This window comes from Perognathus longimembris, chromosome 17 (assembly GCF_023159225.1).
Source record: "Perognathus longimembris pacificus isolate PPM17 chromosome 17, ASM2315922v1, whole genome shotgun sequence".
In the NCBI taxonomy this organism is placed as follows: Eukaryota; Metazoa; Chordata; class Mammalia; order Rodentia; family Heteromyidae; genus Perognathus; species Perognathus longimembris.
This window is the reverse complement of record NC_063177.1, coordinates 20112203-20135266: the sequence shown is the minus strand read 5'-3', so window position 1 is coordinate 20135266 and position 23064 is coordinate 20112203. Positions and strand designations below refer to the sequence as shown.

Sequence of the window (23064 nt, the reverse complement as noted above, 5' to 3'; positions counted from 1 at the left end):
ACCTTTTGGTCATCCAGAAAAACTCTTTTGATTTTTAGTACCTCTGAGCTGGTAATTATAGGAAATCCAACCAAATTACTTATTGCTGTATTAGAACTATTGTTCGCCTTTTTAAAATATCTCCAATTACTCCGTTTTTGTCTGAAATCTGGGGGCTTTTTCTTTTTCTCTCACTCAGCCTGTAGCTGCGAGTTTAACACAGGGAAACCATGCAGGCAAGCACGCGGGGGGGGGGCGGGGTTTCTTCACAGACGCAGGCTCTAGCCCCGCCCAGCTGCAGTCGCTGGAGGTCTGCCCGTCTCTTGAGTCCCCGCCCATCCGCGCTGGCGGCGGCAAAATTTGGAATCTTTTATCTGTTAACCAAGTTTAGAATTTAGCCTGCAAACTCAGAATTAACGAGTCTCCGACTGGCCAACATTGACAAAACACTGAGAACCCCTTTGTCTCCTTTAAAGCAGATTAGCCAGCCTGCCCAGGCCTCAGAGGCGGGGGGAGGGGAGGCAGCCAGCATGAAGCAGTTGGTTTGGGGCCGGCTTTGGGGGTGGAGAGAGCGAGCACAGCTCTGTACCCCGGGACGCTGCCGCGCTCAGCGCTGCCCACAGCTGCCAGGGCCCCATGTATCACCAGCCCAGAAATTTTCGCTCCCGGCGCTCACGTGCTTCCACCGTGCCGTGCTCGGCAGCCCAAAGATTCTCACGGTAGGTGCTTAGGCGCCTCCGCCGCTCTCGGCGGTCCCAGAGCGGGAAGAAAAAGCAGGCGCCGGTGTAAAGGCAAGCCGCTCCAGGCGCCCCCGCGAGTCTCTGTGCTCGCCATGTCTCCAAACATTGCCGGGGCCACGATCTCTCGCGGCGGGCACGGAATTCGCGCCGCTAGTCCCGGACCCCAAGCACGCAGCCGTCGCTGCCGCTTGGCGCCCGGAGACGCACAGCGCTGCCCCGCGGGCTGCAGAAATGTCTCCACCCTTGGCCTGTGCCGAAAATTCGATCCGGTCTCTTGGACACGGATCGGTTTTGCCCCACCTTTGCTTTCGGTGGGGACCACACGCCCGGAGAACTCATTTTCTCCAATTTTCCCGAGGGCTACCAATCGCTGCGGACTTACTCCTGTGGGCTCTATGCCCCTATGTTCGGGTCGCCATTTGCCGGGCTCACTCTACTTTCCCTCCACTTGGGGAGGGAAGGGGCTTGTCCACCCCTTCCTGTGTGGTCCTTTATCGCTCTCACGTGAGTGATGGCCACAGGTACCCTCGGTTGGCTGTGGTTGCAAGACCCCATGCTCGCCAGCCCAAGGAAAGACATGAGCGCGCAGTGGTCTCGAATACCTCTGGGGCGTTCTGATTTATTCAAATGAGGAGCCACAGATATACCCCCAAAGGCGGGCATAGGAGAGGGACTACAGGTTGGCCATGAGGGCTGTCGATCAAGTGATGTCAGGGGACTTCCTTTGTGGGCGGAGCCCAGCCCCCCCAAGGACTGGGTTCTGGGGTCCCCGACCAACAGACACGTGCTCGCCCTAGGGGCTGGGGGCTTCTCTTCCTGTTAAAGGCGGAAGGGGAGGGGACAGGCTAAAGCCAGCTGTGGCCTCTTAAAGGCACAGCTGTCCCCAACACCTTAAACCCCATTACAACCTTAGATCTTTCTCTTTTTGGAAGTTCCCCTAAACTAAAGCATGCAAACTGAGTGGTCTTCCTCATTCCTTTCCTTTACAAAGGTCAAGCAGCTCTAGGTCAAGCTGCTTTTGGCTCCTATTATTCGGCTTAGGTTTGCACTTCCCCAGGCCTACTACCTTGTCTAAGCCTGCTGTTTCTAGGGACTCAAAGAAAGGGAGTTCCCCTATACCTTTCACTTGGTTTCCACATTTGTCACCATCCCAGTGGTGGCGATTGTAAGGTCCTCTCCCTGAGGACTATATGCAGATGCCCCCACCTCATTAAGTCTCCACCCAGTTACCTGGGTAACCTGCAGACCTGGAGGCAGTTACTTTCCCTTTCCCTGAGGTCACATCCTAATCCACCTGGCCACACCCCTTGCCCCTTCCCTTAATAAAGCAGGGCTGGGTGGGGGTCGCCCTCTTCTCTCTTTTCTCTCTCTTCTCTACCTTCTCTCGGCCATGGATCACCTCGGCCACAGGCCAGCAGTTCGGTAATAAACTTTCTCTCCTGCCTGAATACCGCGTGGCGTTCTTTTACCAGCTACCTACTTTAAAAAAACTATATGGTGCCGTGACTAGGATAGGGCTTAAGAGTCAGGACAGGCAGAATTCCCATCTTTTTTTTCTCCCTTTTCTGGGAGTATCCCCAGTCCTGATGGCCCTTTTTCCACGAACCGAACTGCTGTGAGACGCCTCGTGAGACTCTTCACCAACACCATTGCTGGCCTCCACATCCACCTCCACCTCCACACCACTTGTCTACCCTGGTGAATGAAACTGGTGCTGCTCCAGTTCTCTGCCGATCTGTCCGCCGCTTCTGCTGCTTCTGCCCAGTAAGCTCATCCACTCACCAGGAGCCTCCCTCCCGTGCTTTTTGGGTTTTGCATCACAGTCACACCCCAGCCGGGACACTGCTAGCACGCCTCTTGACAGTGCAATGAGGCCTGCTGGAAATACTCACACAGATACAGATTTTGCCACCACAATGGTAAATGGTCAGAAGTCACATATTCAGGCTATCTTTCTCTCCTTTCCTCTCTTTCTCTTCCCTTTTCTCCCTCTCTCATCTGCCTGCTTACTTGCTTACTTTAAAAACTCCAGGTGGTACCATCCTGATAACGTGCCTTGCTCACAAAGCTGCCTCTTTTCATAGACCTTGGATACTGAGGCTTAACCACCAATGTGCTTTGTCAACAAAGATATCTAAAAGTTCTTTCTCTAGCATTGACCACGTGGTGGATATTGGGTCTAACAGGCACCAACTCAGGCGCCATTATGCCATGCCACGTGTTCTCTGTTAGTGTGTTTGTGTCCTCCTGCCACCCCCCTCAACATGGCATCGCACTGGAGTTTATCAAAATATGGTTTCTCCATTTTATAATCTGAAAATTGTTGTTTGCTAGCAAAATTGTTTTCCTAACCGACCACGTGGTTCTAAAATATTGGACAAAAAAATGTGATTTACTATTGGAATTCCGAAAGTCTACTGCTGAAATTCATTTTTTGACCACGTGGTGGACATTGGGTCTAACAGGCACCATCTCAGGTGCCATTATGCCATGCCACGTGTTCTCTGTTAGTGTGTTTGTGTCCTCCTGCCACCCCCCTCAACATGGCATCCCACTGGAGTTTATCAAAATATGGTTTCTCCATTTTATAATCTGAAAATTGTTGTTTGCTAGCAAAATTGTTTTTCTAACTGACCACGTGGTTCTAAAATATTGGACAAAAAAAATGTCATTTACTATTGGAATTCCGAAAGTCTACTGCTGAAATTCATTTTTGCATGCTGTAAAACCTATGTGCACAGTGTGTATGTGTGTTCCATGTGTGTTTGTATGTGTAAACGTCATTTGTTAGTATGTCCATCTTGCTATATATCTGTGCTAAAACTTATCACATCTACTGAGTTTTGTCATTGCAGAATTCTGGCAAGTATTTGGTCAGTTCTTGACAAGGTACAGGTAAGTTCTAGTCCCCTTGGTCTCCTTGTTTTAATTGGAAATCAAAAAGGGCTTTTGTGGCAAAGACACCTTGGATTGTAGTTCGAAGCCAGCCCGGGCAGAAAATCTCTCTCAAACTCCACCTCCCAACTAACCAGCGAAGAGCCAGGCTGGAAGCATGGCTCAAGAGACTGAGCTCTAACCAGCCAAATGCTGGAAGTGGAGCTGTGGCTCAAGTGGTAGAGTACTAGCTTTGAGCAGAAGTGCTCAAGGACAGTGCCCAGGCCCTGAGTTCAAATCCTGTGAATGCCATCGGGGACAAGCCATCCCAGCAACAAGCACCTAGACCCCTGGGACTCAGCCAGTTCAGGGAACAATGATCATGAAGAGGAGTAAGAAGAAAATGATGTCACATCCTAAATGGAGTCACTTTGTCTCGCCCTTTCAAAATTAATCAGAGCCGGGGGATCAAGAGATAGTAGCTTGTCCATCTAATGTCCATGCCTCAGCATAAGAACTGTCCAAGTCATCCAATTTTTAATTTTGTGCCCTAAACCCTTCCTTTTGCCTTAATATTTTTTTCCAGCCCCTGCCTCAGGAGACTTCTTCCAGGCTTCATTCAAGGGCTGGCATCTACCACCAAGGGACCCTGCTGCTTGCCTTCTCCAGGAGGGGCCACATTTCTGCCTTTTACCGCTAATGCTGATTCCCCTTGCCAGCAGGAAGCAGCCAGAGAGAGTCTTCCTCCTTTTTCATAACTATTAAAAGGCTGGAATATAAGGTCCTCTCCCTGAGGGCTACATGCAGATGCCCCCACCTCATTAAGTCTCCACCCAGTTACCTGGGTAACCTGCAGACCTGGAGGCAGTTACCTCCCCTTTCCCTGAGGTCACATCCTAATCCACCTGGCCACACCCCTTGCCCCTACCCTTAATAAAGCAGGGCTGGGTGGGGGTCGCCCTCTTCTCTCTTTTCTCTCTCTTCTCTACCTTTTCTCGGCCATGGATCACCTCGGCCACAGGCCAGCAGTTCGGTAATAAACTTTCTCTCCTGCCTGAATACCGCATGGCGTTCTCCTTTACCGGCTACCTACTTTAAAAAACCTAACAGCAATCAGACGCTGTCCACAGCTAAATAAAAGATTGCTACTCTGGTTGACTGAGTGCTGGTGACTAGTGTGGGTTGGAGGCCCACCTGGGTATTCAATATATAACACTCTGTACATCACCTTTATAATAACAATTTTTAAAGAGTAGCCCAGTGGTGGCACCTGCCTGTAATCTCAGCTACTGGGAAGGAGGTGGAGGCCAGCCTAGACAAAAAGCAATGAGACTCTGTATCTTCCAAGGCAAGGCATAGTGGTGTGTGCCTGTAATCCCAGCTAGATGAGCCTGGGCAAGATGTTTGTGGCCTGAGACTGGCCCCAAGCAAAAAAAAAGGGTTGGGGATATAGGTGTAATGAATGGTAGAGGACCTGACTCACCAGGCCCTGAGTTCAAACTCTAGTACCACCAAAAAAAGAATAGTAAAAAATAAAGACGGAAGTACTAGAAGTGAAAGTGATTGCTGCATTATTTGAATTCATATCTTTTTTTTTTTTTTTTTGCCAGTGCTGGGGCTTGAATTCAGGGCCTGGGCACTGTCCCTGAACTTCTTTTTGCTCAAGGCTGGTGCCCTACCACTTGAGCCACAGCACCACTTGCAGTTCTTTCTGTGTATGTGGTACTGAGGAATCAACACAGGGTTTCATGCATACAAGGCAAGCACTCTACCACTAAGCCACATTCCCAGCCTTCACATCTTATTCTGACTTGCTCATTGGATGTCTTGAAAGCCTCCAGGAAGCCCAGGGATTTGAGAAGCACTTCATTCAGCTCTGACACCTGAGCTCATTCCTGAGGTGGGTTAAAGGCTGGGAAAAACAAACAGGCCTGATCTGCCTTTGTTCTTCCAGCTGTTCCTAAGCCTTGGAGACACCCCTGCTGGTCCAGCCCCCAGGGGAAACAGTGGGGAGCTGATTGACAGCCATTAAGAATATGGAATTGAACTTCTCAGATCCTATGTCAAGGCGGAGTCTGTGTCAATCAAGCTTCCTACCCACAAGCTCCTCAGCCAGGAGAAAGTCTTGCCCTGAGGACCCTTGCTGCTGACATCCTCATCAGTCTGGCAGATGGCTTAATCTGTGTGACTCTGGTGACCATTGGGTGCCTTGCTTTCTGTTTATTGGCCATGTGGGCAGATGAGTCAGGCTGCACCTCCCTCCATTTTCTCAGTAAAACAAATCAGCCTCTCTTCAGATTGTTGTTGGGGTGAGCCAGAAAGAATGCCCACCAACTGTGTCTCCCAGAGAGTGTGGGATGGAGGTGGGTGGTTATTAGTATTGTAGTCCATATGGGAGCAGGTGTATTGTTGTATACTGGATATCCAGGTGGGCCTCGAACCCACAACAATAGTCACCAGCACTCATTAGGGCTAGGAGTCTTTTTATTTAGTTGTGCACACTGATCACTGAAGGATTGATTCCTGCCTCATTCCCAAGGTCAAGCAAGACAAGTTGATCACATGCCTGTCCTCAGGCATGTCTAATCTAGTCCCAGCCAAGGACACTACCCTGGGTCCCCAAGGGACAATAGCTGCTCACCACAAGTGGGTCATTCCACTATGGGCTGGTCGAGGACATAAGCCCACCCCCAAACCCAGTCAGCAGCCCAACCTCCAAACCCGCGGGAAGGTCTATGCCCCTCACTGTTCCTCAAACAGTCCTGCCTGTTGAGGATCTCCTCCATTTTCCTAACAGTCGCCACCACCGAGATGGTGACAAACAGCCTTAGTAGGGCTGGGATTTTAAAGGCAAAAATCACTTATACCTAAAAGAATGTGTCCCAGCCATCACAGGGGACCATGCGGAGATAGTCACAGACTGAAGCAGGTTGGTAAGGAGGTTTATTAGTGGGGCCATATCTCCCACAGGAGAGGGAACAACATGGCGTCTGGCTTTTGCACCTTATCCAGGTGCAGCTTCTCTGGGGCTAAAGGGGAAGTAGGTAAGTCTGAATGGTGAGTGGGAGTGGCCCATTATTGTTCTAGGGCAGGGAGTTGAGGTATGGGTGGCTATGGAGGCTACTGGGAGGAGCTGAGGATCTAAGGCAGGAGGGTGGGGGGTGGAATGTTAACAGTACTACACACTGGTGATAGAACATGTGATAGCAAGCCAACATAAAACTCCGGCAAATAAAGCAATGAACCATTTAAGCAATCAAAATACTCTTTGTTTAATTCTTGGTTCTGGGTGCAACTGGTATTTACTGAGTACCCATTTAACTTCTTTTTTTTTCCCCTCCAAATTTGCTTTATATAATTGGATGAATGTAAATTAATGAACAGAAACTTAAGCAAGATACACGTAACAATTTGACAGAACTTGATAAATAAAATTCTTTCAATTTTTTTTTTCAAACTCATCTTTAAGTCTTTCCATCATGGGGATCACAGGGAAATTAACATATGGACATTACAGTTGAATGCCAAATTAATTAATTATAACATATTAAACTCTATAATGCAATCATGAAGACCCTTCCCCATTTAACTTTTTTAAAGCATGCAAATAGAATACCAATTATGCTTGATCTCTCTCCTTCCTTTCTTTTGCAAGGGTCAAGCTGCTTACTTGGGATGGCTCAGCCTCTTTTTTTTTTTTTTTGCCAGTCCTGGGGACTGGACTCAGGGTCTGAGCACTGTCCCTGGCTTCTTTTTGCTCAAGGCTAGCACTCTGCCACTTGAGCCACAGCGCCACTTCTGGCCATTTTCTGAATATGTGGTGCTGGGGAATCGAACCTAGGGCCTCATGTATACGAGGCAAGCACTCTTGCCACTAGGCCATATCCCCAGCCCATGGCTCAGCCTCTTTAGCTAGGACTACAGGGGAATTTCTTGGTCTGGATGTCTCAGTATAAAAAGACCTTTTCTAACCCTGCACCGATGGCTCATACCTGAAAGGATATGTCCCGGCCATCCCAGGGGACCATGCAGAGATAATCACAGACAAGAGAATAAGGTTCATAAGGAGGTTTATTAGTAGGGCCATAGTTCCCATGGGAGAAGGAGCCTGCACCTTATCCAGCTACATGGAGCCTGCACCTTATCCAGGTGGCAGCTTCTCTCTCTCTGGGGGTAAAGGTAGGTTTTAATAGTGAGTAGGAGTGGCTCATTAGGTATGGGTGGATCTGGGGCTAATGGGAGGAGTTGAGGACCTGAGGCTAGGGAAATGCTAACATTCCCCATTTGTTATTAATAACAGAGGAGCGGTAGGAGGCCAGGAGTATGGGTGGAGGTTGTTTCTTCTGGAGTGAAGTAGTCAGGGGTCCCTGGTTGTCATTTGGCCTGGTACCATCGGAGAAGTATATGTTTGACAGTTTGGTTGGTAAAAGTCCTCATCATTTCCATGAGAATGGGCCAAAGGGTGTCATGATCTCCTCTGGCTACCTCCTGCAGCTTGGGCACTGGGGCTGGGGTCTTCAGGATCCAGATCTGCACTGGGCAGAGCAGTGAAAGTGAAGCCTCCAGTTGCCTGTAATAAGGAGGGCCTTGAACTGCAAGTTCCCAGGTGGGGTCCTGGGTGAGGGATGTTGTTATCCTGTTAAAAGAGACTTTTTAAAAGATCAGACAAAAGGCTGACAAGTTCACAGGACCAGTTAACATGACCGATGTGGCCACAAGCCAGAAAAGTTACATTTGGAACATAAACCCAGTTGTGGCCCATAACAAGGAAGGAGGAATAGCTGGACTGGGGGCAGGAAGGGAGTGTTTAGGGATAGTGGACTGACTGGTTGGAAGTTACTTGCAAGTAACAAATGCAAGAATGCAAGTTTCTGTCCAGATGGAAAATGGACAGGTATGGACATTAGGTGGGTAAACAACTATTCCTCTTGATCTCCTGGCTCTGATTAATTTTGAAAGGGCAAGTTTAAATTGACTCCATTTAAGATGAGACTTCTTCTCCTCTTACTTCTCTCCATGGTTCCTCGTCAGGATTGACCTCGTCCTGAAGGTCTAGGTGCTCATTGCTTGGATAGCTTGTCACAGTTGGCATTCACGGGGTTTGAACTCAAGGCCTGGGCACTGTCCCTGAGCACTTCTGCTCGAGGCTAGCACTCTACCACTTGAGCCACGGTGCCGCTTCCAGCATTTGGCTGGTTACTATGATATGAGTCTCTCTCTCTCTCTCTCTCTCTCTCTCTCTCTCTCTCTCTCTCTCTCTCTCTCTCTTTCTCTCTCTCTCTTTCTCTCTCTGCCAGTCCTGGGGCTTGGACTCAGGGCCTGAGTACTGTCCCTGGCTTCTTTTTGCTCAAGGCTAGCACTCTGCCACTTGAGCCACAGTGCCACTTCTGGCCATCTTCTAATATATGTGGTACTGGGGAATTGAACCCAGGGCCTCATGTATACAAAGCAAGCACTGTTGCCACTAGGACATATCCTCAGTCCTGTGATATGAGTCTCTTGAGCCAAGCTTCCAGTCTGGCTCTTTGCTGGTTAGCTGGGAGATGGAGTTTTAGAGGGATTTTTTTTTCCTGCCCAGCTAGCTTCGAACTGCAATCCAAGGAGTCTTAGCCATAAAAGTCCCTTTTATATCCAATTAAAGCAACAGGAGAACAATAGGAGTAGAGTTTACCTATAACTTGTTGAGAATTGACCAACAAATACTTGCCAGACTTCTGCAGTAGCACTTACACTTTAGCTTCTTAATTTGCATTTGAAAAACTGAAGCCTGGAGATATTTGGGAAAATCTGGAGCCCAGTTGCCACCCATTGCTTGTTTTTTTTGTTCTTTGTTTTACTTCCAAGTTTCTTACCTAGAATGCATTCTTGATTTCTAAAACCTTTTACTAAGCTCCGCTTTAACAACTTCACCTCAGCCTTTATTTACATCTGGAAAAACTCTGAAGCCCAGGGGGCACATTGCTTCCAGGCTTCAGGTTTTAAAAGAGCCATTTTTTTTTTCAGTCTCAGTTATTGCATGAAGACCTTTGAACTCAAATGACAATTTTTAACCACTAGCATTGTGCCAAGAATCCAAACTTGGCACCTTTTTACTACTTACCAAAATGCATCTCACTGCAAAACAGCATAAAAAAAAACATGCAAAGGCCACCAGGTAGGTGCTCCACAAGAGTCATCACACTATAGAGAACAGCAGACTGAATGAGATCCATGTGCCATCAAATCATATAATTTAACCTTCCTGGCAGGTAGAAGAGAACACAAATGATAATAATCAAGAGGGCAAAGGATCAGGACAACGTAAAAGTCTCAGCTTCAGCAGATCTGAAGTGGCCTTGTCTTCCATCCCGAATAAGCAGGCTTTGTTAGTCATGTGTGATGGAGGCAGGCAGGAGAGATGGGTTGGATCTGAGCAAGGCTGTAGTGGCATCTCTCAGAGTCCCCTGGATAGATTGTCACACCTCCTGCTGGGTTGCCTGCAAATTTCTACACAGACTGGTTAAAGACATTTGAAATCTCCCAGTATTCCCTGGTTGCTTACTCTGAGTACTCTGGCTTTTGTAGGCTGGTGACCTACTAGTTTAAGCAGGGTGACAATTTTAAAAAGATTTAGGTTTGGGCTTTAACCATCTTCCTAGTCACAAAATCCACACAAACCAAAGGCCAGCCATGTCTGCTCTCTGCAGCAGCCACGACAGTTTCTAAGACATGGGAAGACACCAGTGCTACCCCAGTGCAAACCTGTGGCCACCAAACACAACTCTGATGCTTTTAACCTAGAAGTAAGAGTCACAGACTTGTATCTTAACTTACTGCACAGTTGAAGTCTCGCTTGCAACTCTGTCATGATAGGCTTGCTATAAACCCAGCTCTAATCTTACAACTCTATCATGATAGGCTTGCTGTAAACCCAGCTCTAATCTTGGGGCAGGCAGAGCCAGGGCAGGAGTACTCTGGGCCTGTCAAAATCTTCACAGGAACACCACCAGTGATTCCCAGATTTCCTGAGCAGCTTCCCATGCAAGAGAAAGAGAATAAGGAATCACTAGTAGTGAAACTGAAATGCTCGAGTTCAGATCCCCCGAGAGACCACCAGAGACCAAGACCAGTGCAAGCAGCAAAAAGGGCATTTATTTCGGGTTAGCTCAGTCCTCCGCCCACTCAGAAAGCTGGTGACGCTAAGAGGCCCAGCCTAGAGCTTCCAGCTGTTTTATACATTCTTTGGGGAAGGCAGGGACTTAGCATACATCATAGCATCTTTTAACAAATCAACACACACCGCAGGAAAATTATAAAATAATTCTAAAGCATGTTTGGCGCATTTGGTGGCAGGAAGGAATCTGGAAAGGGTCATTGGTCAGATCAAGGGACCGACGCATTTAAAATTGATTGGTTAAGTCATAGGAGTGTAGCAAGGAAGATACGTGCACAGCTGCAGGGTTTTAATTAGATACTGGAAACCACACCTGGGTGGGGGAGTTCTGGAGTAACTCCAAAACTTGTTTTTCTTCTCTGCCGGTCACTCTTATGGGTGTTTATGGTTTTTCTGAGAACTCTCTGTCCCAGGGCATTTTATGGTGGGGGGTAGGGCTTACAGTAAGGTCAGTCAGGTACAGAATGGGGTCTTAGTACAATATGGAGTTACTATGGTCCTTCACTCTGGCTCTTCAAAACCAGGCAGTTTGAGAGCAGACTGTGGAAGTAGCTTCCTGTAGCCACGGGCTGCCACAGTCCACGCAGCTAGCACACATCGGACTGCATCCTATAAAGCAAAATATCAATCCTGGGTCAGGAAAATCGAGGTCAGCAGCCACATTTGCACACTCAATCCAAAATTACTCTAGTCCCTTGATCTTAAAGAGTTTATGAGAGCACAGGAGAGAAAAAATGGAGAAGCAAAATCTTAGCCTATACCAAAGAATTGTCAGGATCAGATGTACACTTGACTTTTAAAATAGTAGTCAAAAGCAAGTAATTTTAAAACCATGATGCTAGTTTTTACATGTTTTACCGAAAGACAGACAGACATACAGACAGTTGTACACTGTTAGGTCCTCTCCCTGAGGGCTCCATGTAGCTGCCCCCACCTCATTAAGTCTCCACCCAGTTACCTGGGTAACCTGCAGACCTGGAGGCAGTTACATGGAGCCCTCAGGGAGAGGACCTAACACTGGGGAATCTAACCGAGAGCTTCATGTGTAGGAGGCAAGCACTCTTGCCACTAGGCCATATTCCCAGCCCCGGGACATATCCTTTCAATACCTGTCATCTTAGCTAATCAGGAGGCTGAGATCTGAGGATCATGGTTCAAAGCCAGCCCAGGCAGAAAAGCCCAAACAAACTATCCATACTGAAGGCATGGATGGTAGCAATTCAGGCAAGAAAATGGAGAGCACACAGCCCTTAGTTCAAATCCCAGCACTGGCAAAAGGAAAGAAGGAAAGTATAATATGGAGGTTGGATCTGGCCAGTGCCATCATTGGCTGTTGAGGGGTGTCAGATAGACTCTATCTCAGATTAAAGAGAGCAGAAGTTGACTCCATCTTTGCTAAGATCTCCCCCATCCTATCCAGGGAAGTTCCCCTTAAACTGCTTGGCCACCTGAGTTGTGGAAAGGTCAGGGTTAAACCTGTGCCCTCCCAAGAGTAGGCATATCTGCCTGCATCATGTGAGCCCTGCCAAATCCATGCACCAAGTCTAACTAAAACAATAGGTTGGAGAGAGCAGGACGTCTGGCTTTCGAGCTGCTGTAGTAGCGACGGAGGAGTGAATTTAAAATGGGTGATGTTGAGAAAGGCAAGAAGATTTTTGTTCAGAAGTGTGCCCAGTGCCACACCATTAAAAAGGAAGGCAAGCACAAGACTGGGCCTAATCTCCATGGTCTGTTTGGTCGGAAGACAGGTCAAGCAGCTGGATTCACTTACACAGATGCCAGTAAGAACAAAGGAATCACCTGGGGAGAGGATACACTGATGGAGTACTTGGAGAATCCCAAAAAGTACATCCCAGGAACAAAAATTATCTTCGCTGGCATTAAGAAGAAGGGAGACAGGGCAGACTTGATAGCTTACCTCAAAAAAGCTACAAATGAGTAATAGCCACTGCCTTATTTATTTATTGCAAAACAAATGTCTCATGGCTTTTTAATGTGTACCATAATTCAATTGATCTCTAATACCAGATTTCATATCATGAATGGCTGGCAGAATATTTTTGGGCAGTCCTGATTTAAGTAGAACTGGCTTATGGTTAAGTGAATGTGATCTTCAAAAAAAAAAAAACTACTGTCATTTGTTCCCCTTTCTGTGATATCATTGGACTTACTAATGTTCAATTTTTCAACAAGTTAGGGAATACTATTTCCAAATCTGTCAGATTGGTTTTATATTCAGATTTATATAGCTAATTATGAGAACATTTTAAACATGGGGGGAAATCCCTTCACTGTCTTATAATCAAGCAAAATTAACCTGTTTGAATTTGTGATCATTAACTTGTTAAAGGCAGTGGTTGAAGATGAGGAAGCAATGTCTATATTTTTGGTCTTGACTAAGCCAATTTAATTACAATTCCCTGTCTCTGAAATCTGCTTTTTACTTATTGAAAGATATTTTAGTGTGGCTTATGTATAAATGTCAAATAAAGACTATTTAACACTTCTCACACAAAAAACCACAACACAATAGGTTGGTTCAGACAGTTGCTATGAAGCAGATTGTAACCCCATTGGCCACCTGTGTGTGACCTGGCATGCTCTGTAAGTGTTGTGACCTCATTGGCCACCTGCGTGTGGCAGGCCTGACCATGTGGTGTTTGCTTTATAACCTGGCCCCGAGCATGGCTCGGGGCCCATTGTTCCAGCTCCTGAGTCTGGGCTACAGCCCTGGACAGTCAGTTCGCTTTTTAGTTCCCCAGTAAATCCATCTTTTTACTTGAGACTGTCTCTGAGTGGTGGACTCTTGGAGGGATGGGGATTCCCCCCCCCCCTCAGACCCCATTACATTTCTGATGGGAATCCCCTCCTTTGGGAGGACTCCATTACAGAAAGGAAGGAAGGAAAGAAGGAAGAAAAGAAACAGAGATGAAGAGGAAAGGATGGAAAACAGGAGACACCTTAAGTTGAGAAGTGTACTTCAGAGGTATATCACCCCACAAATCATTGGGCTACTGATGATGGATGCCATCCTGAATTATTCAACAACCGAAAAAAAGGATCTAATCTAAGATTCTTACACCATCTACAGTGGTCCTTTATTTATTATCTTGGCTTGATATCAAGCATCCTATTTCTCCTCTTTATATTACTTGACCTTCCTTTCCTGATTTTCTGCAGTGATTCCTAGCTCCCTGCTGGTGGATGTCTAGCTCCCATCACTGTACTCCAGAGCAACCCCCAGAGCACTTTTTGCAATGAGCCCCCACCTCAGCATTAGCAGCCCACCTTTTGTGTGTAACGTTCATGAAAGTCCATTTTTGTTGCTTGCAACCAGAACCACACTAATAAAATACTGATCCCCCCACCCCAAACACACACACACACACACACACACACACACACACACACACACCACTTCAATTTCCTCCAAATTCCATCAGAATACAGAGCAGACCACATGGTGAAAATCATTTTGTTTTTTGTTTTTTGTTATTTTGGCCAGTCTTGGGCCTTGGACTCAGGGCCTGAGCACCGTCCCTGGCTTCTTCCCACTCAAGGCTAGCACTCTGCCACCTGAGCCACAGCGCCCCTTCTGGCCGTTTTCCATATATGTGGTGCTGGGGAATAGAACCAAGAGCTTCATGTGTAGGAGGTAAGCACTCTTGCCACTAGGCCATATTCCCAGCCCGTGAAAATCATTTTTTAAAACAAAATTTAAGTTAAATTTTATTAATCTTTTTTTTTCCCCCCTGCCAATCCTGGGGCTTGAACATAGGGCCTGGGCACTGTCCCTGAGCTTCTTTTTGCTCAAGGCTAGCACTCTACTGCTTGAGCCACAGTGCCACTTCCAGCTTTTTCTGTTTATGTGGTGCTGAGGAATCGAACCCAGGACCTCATGCATGGTAGGCAAGCACTCACCACTAAGCCACATTCCAAGGCCCTTTTATTAATCTTTTAAAAATTTAATTGTGGCACTCTACCACTTGAACCACAGCTCTACTTCTGGCTTTTTGATGCTGAGACTTTGAGACTTTTCCTGCCTGGACTGGCTTTGAATCTTTTTTTTTTTTCTGGTCCTGAGGCTTGAACTTTGGGTCTGGGCTCTGTTCCTGAGCTTCTTCTGCTCAAGGCTAGTGCTCTAGCATTTGAACCACAGCATCTCTTCTGGATTTTATTTTTAGTCGTTTTTATAGGAGATAAGAATCTCACTAGACAAACAACTACAAAAGCAATACTTGCAAAACTGTTTGAGGGGCTGGGGATATAGCCTAGTGGCAAGAGTGCCTGCCTCGGTATACCCGAGGCCCTAGGTTCGATTCCCCAGCACCACATATACAGAAAATGGCCAGAAGCGGCGCTGTGGCTCAAGTGGCAGAGTGCTAGCCTTGAGCGGGAAGAAGCCAGGGACAGTGCTTAGGCCCTGAGTCCAAGGCCCAGGACGGGCCAAAAAAAAAAAAAAAAAAAACTGTTTGGTGTAAGTGAACTGAACACCTCCGGAGGGGGGGGGAGGGAAAGGAGGAGGAAGGAGGGGGGTTTGAGGGACAAGGTAACAAACAGTACAAGAAATGTATCCAATGCCTAATGTATGAAACTGTAACCTCTCTGTACATCAGTTTGATAATAAAAATTTGAAAAAAAAAAAAAAAAAAAGAATCTCACTGATTTTCCTGCCTGGGCTGGCTTCACATTGAGATCCTCCAATCTCAGCCTCCTGAGTAGCTAGGATTACAGACATGAGCCACCAATGCCCAGCTTTCCATTCTATACACTTTATAAGTGATAACTCATGACAGTCAGTCCCCCAACAATCCTAGCACTTAGTGTGGTTCAGTTGAGGACCTAGAGGTCCAAAGGGGTGGCCTCATTGCTCAAGGTGGCACAGTAAGCAAGCAGGAAAGCTGGATTCCAGGAGCTGTTTCTCTGAGTCAGACTTTACCTGAATGATCTTCCACATCATGTGGAAACTGAATACAGTACCACACTTTCCCAGGACAGCATGGTGGTGCACACCTATAATCCCAGCACTCAGGAGGCCGAGGCAGAAAGGTGACAAATTGGAAGCCAGACTGAGCAACATAGTGAGACCCTGGCTCATAAAAATAAAACCAATTCAAAAATAAAACAAATTCCCAAGGGTGTCCTGCTTTCTTACTTTAAGGAAAATTCCACCCAACCCCACAAACAGAGCCAAATTTAGCAATCAACATATTTCAGAAAAAATAATTTTAGGGTATGAATATCACACCCCTACCACACGCTACCCTCCACTACCACTGTTTCCCCACGATGAGAAAAAGCCAACATCTTCCCATCCCTGAAAACTTGTCAGAGGTCGCCCTTGCCCCCACAGACAGCTCCTCCTGCCTGCTCCCATCCCAGCATCAAGCAACGGGCAAACTTGCCAAAGAAACACAAGTCAGAAAGAAAATCACACGTCATGACTGTATAATATCCTAATCAGAAAGTTGGAATAGCATTTGCATTTAGATAAAGGCTCATTAGAAAAAGATGTGAATTAAAAGAGTCTGAGACTGGGTGCTTCTCCTAAGGCAAAGTCATTACTGACCAGGGCAGGCAGCCAGCAAGTTGGAAACTGCTAAACTCTGGTCATGTCAAGACTGCAGGGGTGTCCTCTTATATCCATAAGCTCTCTTGGTGGGTGCTCAGGTTCTGTTTCCACTACAATCAATAAAGGGCATTCAAGTAGCCACCATATCAATGAACAGCTTAGCTGGAATTTTTCCTTCATGAAAAATCTACTTCTTCTTTTCAAGTATGTGCTGTATGTGCTGGAAGCCAGGCATGGTAGAACACACCTGTAATCCCAGATACTTGAGAGATGGAAGCAGGAAGATTATGAGTTCAAGACAAGCCAGGGCAAAGTTATAGAGACACCCCCCGGCCCCCCGGCTCAAAAACAATGCAAACAAAAGGGTCCTGGGCACTTCAGTGATTAAAGAACTTGCCTCACATTTGGTAGGCCCTAGGGTTCAAGTCTCAGTACCACTCTCCCCTCCCAATGTGCAGAAAATTTAGTATTTGATGACATAGAGTGCCCTGATAAGATGTTGAAAATCAAGGATTAGCCAAGTACTGGTGGTTTACACCCAGAATCCCACCTAATCAGGAGGCTGAGGATCAAGGTTCAAAGCCAGCACATGCACACAGATCAGCAAAGGCTGGAAGTCGAGGTGTGGCTTGAGTGGTAGAGCACTAGCTTTGTGTAAAAAGGCTGAACAAGAACACAAGGCCCTGAGTTCAAGCTTGAGTGCTTACACTAAATAAATAAATAACTTAAATCAAGGATTAAGGAATTTTAGCGGATTGCTTTAGTTGGGCAGATGGAGGTGGAATGGGGAACACAGGAAGGCGTTCTCCCAGGACTTCTTCCCTCATCCCAGCCATGGGTCCTGCATGTGGAACACTGAATTCTGACATCTCATCTTGATAGAACTTTAGGTTTTCTCTTTATCTCTTCTTGTTTTTCTCTCCTCCCAAGAAACTGTAGGCTGGGAGTCCCAGCCCTCGAGGTTGGGGCCTTCCCATTGGCCAAACAGCTCCAGCCCATGGGATCTACTAAGTCTGCCCTCCCCTGGTCTAGAGAGGAACCTGCTGCTATCTGACTGCTCCCCACTGGTCCCCGGCTGGGGTTTGGCTGTCTCTTTGTCTTTATCTGTCAATGTCAGCATCAAATTAGGGAGAGAAAGAAAATAGGACAAGCCAAGGGCAGCCTTTCTGGGAGACATGCCAGGCTGGCAAGATGAGGCAGACAGCACAGCATGCTGGGGTGTGGGAGGAGGTCATGACTGGGTCACATGGTAGAGAGAGGGGTGGGTACAGGGATAGAGATGATCCAAGGACCAAGAGAAGATCAGAGGCTGGATTGAGGCCTGGGATTAGGGAAAACTTTGGAACTGGCTTTCATGAATGCAAAGCAGGCATGTATGGGGTAGGGTGTGTGCAGAAGCTGCTGGCCAGTCACTGAGCTGGGCAGAGCCAACACGCATGCATGTCACAGAACACATTTCTCTGCTTTTCCATACCTGCCTCCTTCAGAACACAGGCTCTGGGAAAGGTACTCTGGTCCCACCTTCTAGTCCTTTCCATAAGTCCAGAGGGGCTCTCCAGAGATGCCCTTTCCAATACCAAGGTGCAAAGAGGCCCTGAAGGCCCTCTCCACAATCCTTCCTGTAGGGTTAGCCACCTGTTGAATTCTCACTGCCTCCCGACAGGTGCTTTACTACAACCCTCCTCCCAGGGGCCGAAGGATTGGTCAGCAGTAGTGGCCACAGCCCCCAGGCCTCTTCTTACTACTGGCTGCTTCCTGGTCCCAGGGCTTTCCCCACAGGTGAGACTGTGTGTTGATGAATTTACATCCCATCAGCAGCACCAGACCAATGCCTGGGGGAGGGGGGCATCACGTGCCTCCCTCCCTTTCCCCCAGGACAAGGTCACACTGGCATTCCCAGTTGTCCAGGAAGATTAAGATTCAGTTGGCCACAACAGTAACTCATGGGATCAGGCTCCTTTCCCGCTGCTTTTCCTTCCCTGTCTCCCTTCCTACATCCTTACTGAGGCTTTCTACTAAACTATTTGCACTCGGGTGCTTTGCTTTGGCTGTGTTGTGGGTCATGAACTCAGCTCACAGACTAGCTTCCTGCCATCCTATAGCTGTGTGTGTGTGTGTGTGTGTGTGTGTGTGTGTGTGTGTGTGTGTGTGTGTATGCCCATAGTGGGGCTCTAAATTCAGGGCCTTAAACTCTTGCTTGGATTTTTCTGCTCACACCTGACTCTCTACCACTTAAGCCACATGGTAGTGTAAATCTGTGATCCTGGAAACAAACAAGAAGCCTAAAGTAGGTGGATTGAGGTTCAGAGGCGTGTATGGGCAGAATGTGGGATAGTATCCTAAAAATAACCAGTGAAAAAATGGCTGGAGCTGTAGAGTGGGTGCCAGCCTAGCAAGTTCAAGGTTCTAAATCCTTAGTAGTGAAAAAAAAAAATCACAAAGGCGAGAAAATACAGAGAACTCACTTCCACACGTGCAATAGAAATAAATGCTTATGCATGAAAATGTAAAAAGATGTCTATAATCGCTTTGTTCAAAATAAAACCAGAAATTACTCAGGTGTTCAACAAAAGCACAGTAGCTAAACAAATTGTGATCTATTTATATAATGTAATATTACATAGCAAAGAAAAAAGAACAAACGACTAGCTGGATGATGGCGGTTCATGCCTGTAATCCCAGCTACTCAGGAGGTTGAGATCTGAGGATCACAGTTCAAAACCAGCCTGAGTAGGAAAGGTTGTGAGACTCTTATCTCCAATTAACTACCAGAAAATTGAAAAGTGGAGCTATGGTTCAAGGTGGTAGAGCACTAGCCTTGAGCTGAAGCGCTCAGGGACAGCGCACAGGCCCATAGTTCAAGCCCCAGGATGGACAAAACATAAATAAATAAGATGTTTAGTACCTCACTTTGTTGTCTTATGCATGTGTGTTCTGTCAAAATAGCCCTGAACTTTTGATTTGGGAAGCAATGACTTCCTTGTCTGCTCCTTTGTTTCTGAAAAGCCAAAGTATCAGGTCTGCTGGGAACAACTGCCACTCCCCACTTCTTCACCTGCCTTAAACCAGAATCACCTAACTGTCAATCTCCTGACTGTGAGTCAGCAAAGGACTCACGGCTGAGGTCACATCCTCATCCACTGAGGTCATTTCCTGAACTGCCCTGGTCACACTTTCCTTCAACAGTAAAAGGTTCCCCAGGCTCTGAGATCACTTCTGTATCAGCTGTGGTCCTGCCTCCTGCCTTTCCCTGTATAATCCGGCCCAACACGAGTCCCCTCCTCTCTTTCTCTCTTTTTCTCTTCTTCCTTCCCATCTGCCTCCACACCATTCCATCTTGTACAGGCTGCAGTTTGCTCTCCCCACAATAAACTCTTTTCTTTTTTTTTTTTTGCCAGTCCTGGGCCTTGAACTCAGGGCCTGAGCACTGTCCCTGGCTTCCTTTAGCTCAAGGCTAGCACTCTGCCACTTGAGCCACAGTGCCACTTCTGGCCATTTTCCATATATGTGGTACTGGGGAATTGAACCCAGGGCTTCATGTATACGAGGCAAGCTCTCTTGCCACTAGGCCATATTCCCAGCCCAACAATAAACTCTTTTCTACCTGAACCATGTGGTGCCTTTCTGGCGAACCTTACACAACAATCATTTTCAGGCTGGACCCCAGTGAGGAGTGATTCCCCAAGAGGTCATTGGTAGAAAAGGTGCCTTGTGCTATAGCTACCATGCACACGAAGGTGAACTCAAGGCCCTTGGGTAACACACAGAGGCAGGGAGAGCCCTCGGACAGGAAATGGGTTCTTAAGACTGAGCATTAAGCACTGTACCAAGTGACTAGCTTTAATAACATAGTTAAAGGAGGGAGACTGCCTAAGCCACCAACTCCGAGGGCCTGGGAAAAACCAGAGGGATCCAGAAAACAAGTCCTTCCTGGCAAGAGCTTGCCTCCAGCCCCCACTATGCTCCAAGGACCACCATGCCTGAGGGAGTGAGGGCCTGCTACTGGCAGCTGTAGAACTTGATAATTCATAGCCTATAAATATGTATCACACTCTACAGCTCAGGCTCTTTTCAGAGTGTGGGCTCACTTACCCTTAACAAATCCTCTTGTCACTTTCAAAAAGGCTCCAGTTGAAAGAACCCTTCTGCTATTATAAATAGATCCCAGGCCAGGGAACCATGCCTGTCAGGGTAAGATGCTAGTGGAGGGAATTAGTGGCCCATGCCTGTAATCCTAGACACTCAGGAGGCTGAGATCCAGAGGATCACACCAACCTAAGCAAAAATGTCTTCAAGACTCTTATCTCCAATTAACCAGCAAAAAGTTGGGCTGGAGGCATAGCTCAAGTGGTGGAGCGCCAGCTAAGTAAGCTGAACAAACATGAGACCCTGAATAGGAAAGAAGGAAGAGAGGGAGGGAGGGAAGAAAGAAGGGAGGAAGGAAGAAAGGAAGGAAAGATACGATGCTAAGAGTGAAAGAAGGTAAAAACCTTATTCCTTGTCTATGGAATATTATTTTAACAAGACTACAATCTGTGTGTGCTGTGTATACATAGTCCCTTATGATTCTCTGTGTATGTGTCTGTGTACATGTGCATCATTTAGGGATCTCCCATTTATCAATTTTAGAAACTCAAACTGTACTAACCAATAAAGAGATTTTCAATTTGTGTATGAAACAAGTATTTAGTCTTGAACACCGACTATGTGTCAGGCAAATGGAAAATATGGAGATGATATTAGCCTCAGGCAAAGCCTGATCTAGCAGTTCACACAGTTTCACTAGTGATTTCCTCACACACACCAAGAAGTCCTCATGTCACAGTGGCCTGTAGAAAAGTCTCCCTCAGAGTCCCTAGGACTCTCTCTGTGGCCACATGCTTGTCCTCAGCCAATGCAGTTGGCTGACAATGGGATATTCTGATTGACCTAAACCAGTGAAAATCCATTCTGGGAGCTGGGAATGGAACCAAACCCACACCAACCTCCTACAGAAGCAAATTCTTCAAAAGATGCCGTAGGCAGAGGAAGGGCAAATGAGTGCCATATAAGCAAATAGCCAAGAGTCTTGATTCCACTGTCATTGTTGTAGACAGATAGATCCGATTGGAGCCAGTCAGAATTTGCTCAGGTCAGAATTCTGGCTCCACTAAGATTCTATATAAACAATGTGACCTTGGGCAAGCTACTTGACCCTTCTGTTTCCTCATAGGCTGGTGATGAGTGTTAGGAGATAGTATTTGCCTGTGTACAGGTAGCTCATGCTTCTAATCCTAGCTATCCCGGAGGCTGAGTGGGTTCTGAGGATAATGGTTCAAAACCAGCCAGGGCAGTAAATTCCATGAGATTCATTTCCAATTAACACCTCCCGCCTCCCCCCTGCCAAAATTCTCGAAGTGGAACTATGGCTCAAGCGGTAGAGCATCAGCCTTGAATTAAAAAAACAACAACAACAACTAAAGAACAGCACCCAAGCTTTGAGTGCAGGCACCAGTATGAGCAGAAAGAAAAAAAATAGTATTTGTAAAGCAATTAGAACAGTGATTGATTGACACCAAGCAAGCATTTAGAAACACTTGATAAATGAATGGGTTTTTACTTCACGGTATCAGTGGAAGCCCCAGAGATACTTGGAAAGTGGGTGTTGGGACCAGGCTAGGAGGAAGCTTTCACCCTAGTGAGTTTTAGAGCTGGTACTCCTTGCTTGGGACTATTGCTGGAAAGCTGTTTTCCCAGGAAGCTGGCAGCAGGGCAGAGAATGCCCACTCCCTGCCCCCCCCCCACCATGTCTACTGTGATCAGAGCAGCAATCTTTCCTATAAACTGACAAGAAACCCACGGGGGCTTCCTGGGGGCACATAGAGGCCCTTCCTCCAGGGATAAGTGAGAGAGCTACGTGTGCAATGTGTGCCTTGCGGAGCTCATCAGCCTGAGGATTTAGGGCTGTGACTTTTCACGCTTCTCAAGCTGTATAAAAATGAACTGTAATCAGGCTGATCTATAGATAGACAGTTCCTGTTTCTGAGCATGCTGAATGAGGGTGGGTGTGTTGGTTCATTTGCATAAAGCTGATGGATAGAAAAGATGTGTGTGTGTGAGGTTGGTGGCTTTTTGATATTTGGTTTCTTTCTTTGAGAGACTGGGGCATCTTCCTAAAGTGGGGCCAGAAAAGAGGTAAAACTGAAACATAAAAATAGGGAGGAAGTAGAGCTTTTCCAAATGAAAAGGAAGGAGTTAATGTCTATGATATAAAGTTTACTGATGCTCTCTCTGCAGGAAAGGGATGGAATGGTTTAAAAAAAGCTTGACAGTTCTGGCCAACAGGTGACTGAGGGACAGAGGAAGGGGTGTGGGATCTGCCTTTCCTGCTTGGCTCCTCTCTGCCCTTTCCCTGTATACATAATGGAGAAATCTTAGAGTCTGTTTTCTGTGTACAGGGATATTTAGACATGCAAATGAGCACAGCTTGTTAATGATCTGAGGGTGATTACTCTGCGGGGAGCTGCCAGCCTGAGTTGAACAATAGGTAAAGGGACACCAGGTGTCTGCAAAGGGGGGAGAAGGGAATGCCCCCCTTCCCCTCCCCTTCTTTCCCCTCCCCACCTCAGCACCAAAGGCGGATCTGCTCATTAAGCTGAGAAATGTTAGGTCAGGGAAGACCTGGATCTGAGCGAGCACCTGCCCCAGAGCCTGCTGGACTTGACCCTGGTCAGGAAGGACAGAAGGGCAGACAGCCCAAAGGGCAG

At 47.0% G+C, this 23064-nt stretch overlaps 1 protein-coding gene across 1 annotated transcript; it reads left to right on the top strand.

The window, feature by feature from the left end:
* The first annotated feature begins 2450 nt into the window (after positions 1-2450).
* On the top strand, positions 2451-13226 carry LOC125365590 (cytochrome c, somatic-like). The gene is made up of 2 exons (XM_048365764.1): positions 2451-2456; positions 12350-13226. Exon 2 carries the CDS (start codon positions 12371-12373, stop codon positions 12686-12688), a length of 318 nt encoding a protein of 105 aa, XP_048221721.1. The 5' UTR covers positions 2451-2456; positions 12350-12370; the 3' UTR covers positions 12689-13226.
* Positions 13227-23064: the final 9838 nt, after the last annotated feature.